This window comes from Rhinopithecus bieti, unplaced genomic scaffold, assembly GCF_001698545.2.
Source record: "Rhinopithecus bieti isolate Rb0 unplaced genomic scaffold, ASM169854v2 scaffold_14821, whole genome shotgun sequence".
Classification (NCBI taxonomy): domain Eukaryota; kingdom Metazoa; phylum Chordata; class Mammalia; order Primates; family Cercopithecidae; genus Rhinopithecus; species Rhinopithecus bieti.
This window is the reverse complement of record NW_016807892.1, coordinates 5,928-12,708: the sequence shown is the minus strand read 5'-3', so window position 1 is coordinate 12,708 and position 6,781 is coordinate 5,928. Positions and strand designations below refer to the sequence as shown.

General features: G+C 37.0%; 1 protein-coding gene across 1 annotated transcript in view; it reads left to right on the top strand.

Moving 5' to 3' along the window:
• LOC108536964 (cyclin-Y-like protein 2) overlaps positions 1-6,781 on the top strand; it is a 29,316-nt gene that overhangs the window by 17,505 nt on the left and 5,030 nt on the right. Inside the window, exon 5 of the mRNA XM_017884067.1 lies at positions 2,691-2,789. Coding sequence (XP_017739556.1) covers positions 2,691-2,789 — 99 coding nt within the window. The remainder of the gene's footprint in view (positions 1-2,690; positions 2,790-6,781) is intronic.

Below are 6,781 nucleotides of genomic sequence, written 5' to 3'. Positions count from 1 at the left end.
CACGCCATTCTCCTGCCTCAGCCTCCCGAGTAGCTGGGACTACAGGTGCCCGCCACAGCGCCCGGCTAATTTTTTGTATTTTTGGTAGAGACGGGGTTTCACCGTGGTCTCGATCTCCTGACCTTGTGATCCCCCCTCCTCGGCCTCCCAAAGTGCTGGGATGTCACCGCGCCTGGCCTCCCAAAGTGCTGGATGAGCCACCGCGCCTGGCCTATTCTTACTATTTTTATACCAGTACCATGCTGTTTTCGTGACAATGGTCTTATTTTATAGTGTGAGGTCAGATAATGTGATGGCTCCATATTTGTTGTTTTTGTTTAGTTTTGTTTCGGCTGTGTGTCATCTTGTTTGGTACCGTATTTTAGGATTGCTTTTTCTATTTCTGTGAAAAATGATGATGGCATTTTGATAGGAATTGCATTGAATTTGTAGATTGCTTTTGGCAGTATGGTCATTTTCACAATAGTGATTCTACCCATTCATGAGCATGGGATGTCTTTCCATTTGTTTGTCATCCATGATTTCATTCAGCAATGTTTTGTAGTTCCCAATGGCATATCAAAAAGATAATGCACCATGACCAAGTGGGTTTCATACCACGAATGCAGGGATGTTTTAACATATGCAAGTCAATAAATGTGATACACCACAGAAACAGAATTCAAAACAAAAATCACACGATCATCTCAATAGGCAGAAAAAGCATTAGGCAGAAAAGCATTTGACAAAATCCAGCATCCTTTTATGATTAAAACCCTCAGCAAAATTGTTATACAAGGGACATACTTCAATGTAATAAAAGCCATTCATTACAAACCCACAGCCAACATAATGTTGAGTGACAAAAAGTTGAAAGCATTCCCCCTGAGAACTGGAACAAGACAAGGATACCCACTCTCCCCACTCCTATTCACTATAGTACTGGAAGACCTAGCCAGAGCAATCACACAAGAGAAAGAAATAAAGGCATGCAGATCAGTAAAGTCAAACTGTCACTGTTTGCTGATGTTATGATCATATACCTAGAAAACCCTAATGACTCTTCCAAAAAAAACTCCTAGAACTCACAAAATGAATTCAGAAAAGTTTCAGGATACAAAATTAATGTACACAAATCAGTAGTTCTGTTATACCCCAACAGCGACCAAGCTGAGAATCAAACCAATAACTCAACCCCTTTACAATAGCTGCAAAACAACAACAACAACAGCAAAACCCTTAGAAATATACATAAGCAAAGAGGTGAAAGACCTCTACAAGGAAAACAGCTTTAGTGTTTTTAATGTGTTAAAATGAGAGGCAGCAGGTACAGTGGAATAAGTCAGTGGTTGGGCATTGGTGTCCAATGAGTACTGGACCTTTGATAGTAAGGCTTTGGTTTTGACTTACTAAAATAAGAGGTATGATTATTTTCTAGTTTTTGTCATTAAACCTTAAAAGAACTAAGTCATCCCTTCCGTTTCTCATTAAAGACTATAAAATTTCATACTCTGTGATTTATGCTGACTGAAGTTAGATTTGTTTCTATTTTGTGGCTACCTTAAATAATACCTGTAAACAGTAATCTGTTAGTAGTGTTTTTGCTGTGATTAAATGCAAAATAAGACTTACTTACCTTCCAAATTATAACTGAATTAATTTGTCAAATACTTGTTGAACTTTTTGATTTATTAAAAATTTTATGCTGAGCAGCTGGAGGTAGGAACAGTTAGGGCTCTCCCTTACTCTTATGGAGAGGCATACTTTCTCATGAGGGGAATACTCTGCTAGAATTAGTATCTTGTAACCAGTTAGTGTAAAAAAAATGTGTTTTGGTGAGGCTACTGGCAAAGAGATCCAACAAGGTAGACACAGTCAAGCTTGCTGAAACAAGGAAAGAGAAAAGCATTATTCCAGTTAGAGAACAGGGGTAGAGCAGGAAAATGCCTAGGTGCAGGTCAAATGATTTATAGAATAAAATTAATCAAGTTTTGAAATGAATGAAAAGTATTCTCTGAGAGTCTCATTTGAGTCGTGTCATGGCAGTCTTATTTAAACATGAAGTGAAAGTTAAATTTTTTTAAGTTGTCATCTGTTTTCAGGGTGTGAGAGAATATTTAAGTGTTACTCGTTTTATCCTCCACATAAGAAAACAGGACTAGGGAAACCTGTGTTTTCCTCACTTGTTGGTCACCTAGCAGCCCTGGTACACAGAGCCTCTGAATCTGAAACACTTGTTTTGTCACAATATTGCCTGAAATGATACATTTAGGATTAGTAACTTAGTAAATGCATTAGTCTTGTATTCATTGCAGTAAATGGTCTTGTACCAATATTATTTAATACATTACATTTTACTGTAGTAAATAAATAACAGAAATAGAAATTCTCAGCTGTTTTATGTCACTATAGAAAAAAACAATGAAATCTTATTTTAAACTTTTCTCATTATTTATAAAGGGAATTCATAAAATTCTTGTGAGATTTGATGATAGGTACCATGTTAAAGGCAGCATTTTATAACCCGTATCTCAAATATCATCTGTGGAAGTTAAGAGCCTCTGATGAGTTTTTTATAGAGTGCATATGATACCACACTCAGGCAGTTCATGGAGTGTAAGAAATATCATAGTGCTTTGAAAAATTTGACATTTTAACCAATGAAAAAGTACACTTTGATAAGTTTAACTTATACTTCCCTTCCCTGTCAGGTATCTACTGAGCATTTTACTCAACAATACAGTTCATATTTGACAATATTCCTTGATGACAGCACAGCCAGTCAACCTCATCTTACAATGACACTAAAATCATGAGTACAACTATATTGCCAAGGGACAGACTCCTTTTTTCAAAAATTATTTCAGCCATTTGGTTGTACTCTTCAGCAATCAGCTTAAGAAATTGAAGTCAACTATATATTGATATCCAGATTCTAAATATTAAGTATCAATTTCTCTTTTAATCTTAGATGTCATGGTGGAAGGAAAAATCAGCAAATAAGCAATCCCAGAAAAAACATAGCTATTTATTTGATGTCTTCATGCCTTAATACAATATTGAATGCAATGAGAAGGATAGGTTCCTTTTATTGAATGATTTTTGCAAAATATTAGTTTTTCAGTGCATTGTAGGCTTAAATCAATGTGTACTACTTTGGACATTAGTCTTGGAAGAAGGCACAGCTTTTTCTCTTCTGGCACCACAGTGTATCTACATTTGATTTTCTCCCATTGTGCATGAGCACCTCATGGGCCACAAAGATGCATTTTGAGAGTATCCTGAGATGAAGTTTATTTTAAAAGGAACTACAACCAACACCAGCACCAGCTCCATTGGGTTTGTCTAGTGTACATCATTATCACCTCCTTGGGTTATGAGTGTTGATTTTTAGGACACAATTTGGAAAGTGCTAATTTAGAATAATTTAGAATAATAAAGAATATTAACTTTACTTTTCATTCTATAAACATAACTAGCTTATAAACAATTTTATTTCAAATGTTCTAGCATTTTTAGCTAATTCAATTTTCAGTAACTTTTACTTTAATTAAAAATGGCAGCTGGTTCCTGACTTGGAGACACCTCCCAGCAGGGTTTGATAGACACCTCATACAGGAGAGCTGGCATTTGGTGGGTGCCTCTCTGGAATGAAGCTTCCAGAGGAAAGAGCAGGCAGCAATCTTTGCTATTCTGCAGCCTCCGCTGGTGATACCCAGTCAGATGGTCTGGAGTGGACCTGCAGCAAACTCCAGCAGACCTACAGAAGAGGCCTCTGAGTGTTAGAAGGAAAACTAGCAAACAGAAAGCGGTAACATCAACACCAACAAAAAGGACAACAATCCAAAAACCCCATCAACATCAAAAGGTCATCAACAACAAAGATCAAAGGTAGATAAATCCATGAAGATGAGGGAAAAAAAAACAGCCTAAGAATGCTGAAAATGCCCAAAACCAGAATGCCTCTTCTCCTCCAAAGGGTCACAACTCCTCACTAGCAAGGGAACAAAACTAGATGGAGAATGAGTGTGTCAAATTGACAGAAGTAGGCTTCAGAAGGTGGGTAATAACTAGCTCCTCCAAGCTAAAGGAGCATGTTCCTACCCAATGCAAGGATGCTAAGAATCTTGATAAAAGGTTACAGGAACTGCTAACTAGAATAAAGAGTTTAGAGAAGAACATAAACGACTTGATGGAGTTGAAAAACACAGCATGAGAACTTCATGAAGCATACACAAGTATCAATAGCTGAATTGATGAAGCAGAAGAAAGGATATCAGAGATTGAAAATCACCTTAATGGAATAAAGTATGAAGAAAAGATTAGAGAAGAAAAGAATGAAAAGGAACAAAGCCTCCAAGAAATATGGGACTATGTGAAAAGATCAGACCTATGATTCATTGGTGTACCTGAAAGTGATGGGAAGAATGGAACCAAGTTAGAAACCACTCTTCAGGATATTATCCAGGAGAAGGTCCCCAACCTAGCAAGACATGCCAACATTTAAATTCAAGAAATACAGAGAACACCACTAAGATACTCCTTGAGAAGAGGAATCCCAAGACACATAATTGTCAGATTCAGCAAGGTTGAAATCAAGGAAAAAATGTTAAGGGCAGCCAGAGAGACAGGTCAGGTTACCTACAAAGGGAAGCACATCAGACCAACAGCAGATCTCTCTGCAGCAACCCTACAAGCCAGAAGAGAGTGGGGGCCAGTATTCAACATTCTTAAAGAATTTTCAACCCAGAATTTCATATCCAGCCAAACTTATTATCATAAGTGAAGGAGAAATAAAATATTTTACAGACAAGCAAATGCTAAGGGATTTTATCACCACCAGGCCTGCCTTACAAGAGTTCTTGAAGGAAGCACTAAATATTGAAAGGAGAAACTTGTACCAGCCACTGCAAAAACAGCAAAATATAAAGATCAACCACACTATGAAGAAACTGCATCAACTAATGTGCTAAATAACCAGGTAGCATCATGATGACAGGATCAGATCCACACATAATAATATTAACCTTAAATGTAAACAGGCTAAGTGCCCCAATTAAAAGACACAGACTGACAAATTGGATAAAGAGTCAAGAACCATCGGTGTGCTATATTCAAGAGACCCATCTCATGTGCAGTGACACACATGGGATCAAAATAAAGGGATAGAGGAATATTTACCAAACAAATGGAAATCAAAAAGAGGGGTTGCAATTCTACTCTCTGATAAAACAGACTGTAAACCAACAAAGATCAAAAAAGACAAAGAAGGGTATTACATATGGCAAAGGGATCAATGCAATAAGAAGAGCTAACTACCCTAAATATATATGCACCCAATACAGGAGCACCCAGATTCATAAAACAAGTTCTTACAGACCTACAAAGAGACTTAGACTTCCACACAATACTAGTTGAAGACTTTAACACCCCACTGTCAATATCAGACAGATCAGTGAGACAGAAAATTAACAAGGATATTCAGGACTTGAACTCAACTCTGGACCAAGCAGATCTAATAGATATCTACAGAACTCTCCACCTGAAATCAACAGAATATACATTCTTCTCAGCACTTATTTGAAAATGGGCCACTTAAATAGAAGTAAAACACTTCTCAACAAATGCAAAAGAATGGAAATCATAACAGTTTCTCAGACTACAGTGCAATCAAATTAGAACTCAAGATTTAGAAACTCACTCAAAACCACACAACTACATGGAATCTGAACAACCTGCTCCTGAATGACTATTAACAACAACCTGCTCCTAAATGACTACTGAGTAAATAATGAAATTAAGGTAGAAATAAAGAAGTTTTTTGAAACCAATGAGAACAAAGGCACAACTTACCAGAATCTCTGGGACACAGCTAAAGCAGTGTTTAGAGGGAAATTTGTAGCACTAAATATCCAGATCAGAAAGTGGGAAAGATCTAAAATTGACACCCTAACATCACCATTAAAAGAACTAGAGAAGCAAGAACAAACAAATTCAAAAGCTAGCAGAAGAAAAGAAATAACTAAGATCAGAGCAGAATGGAAGGACATAAAGACCCAAAAATCCCCTCAAAAAAATCAATGAATCCAGGAGCTGGTTTTCCAAAAGGATTAACAAAATAGATAGACTGCTAACCAGATGAATAAAGAAGAAAAGAGAGAAGAATCAAATAGATGCAATAAAAAATGATAAAGGGGATATGACCACCAATTCCACAGAAATACAGACTACCATCAGATAATACTATAAATACCTCTATGCAAATAAACTGGAAAATCTAGAAGAAATGGATAGATTCCTGGACACATACACCCTCCCAAGACTAAACCAGGAAGAAGTCGAATCCGTGAATAGACCAGTAACAAGTTCTGAAATTGAAGCAATAATTAATATCCTAAAAACTAAAAAAAGTCCAGGCCCAGACAGATTCTCAGTTGATTTCTACCAGAGATACAAAGAGGAGCTAGTACCATTCTGAAACTATTCCAAACAATAGTAAAAGAGGGACTCCTCCCTAACTCATTTTATGAGGCCAGCATCATCCTGATACCAAACCTGGCAGAGACACAATAGGAAAAGAAAATCTCAGACCAATATCCCTGATGAACATCGACATGAAAATTCTCATTAAAATACTGGCAAACTGAATCCAGCAGCACATCACAAAGTTTACCCACCATGATCAAGACGGCTTCATCCTTGGGATGCAAGGCTGGTTCAACATATGCAAACCAATATATGTAATCCATCACATAAACAGAACCAATGAGAAAAACCACATGATTATCTCAATAGATGCAGA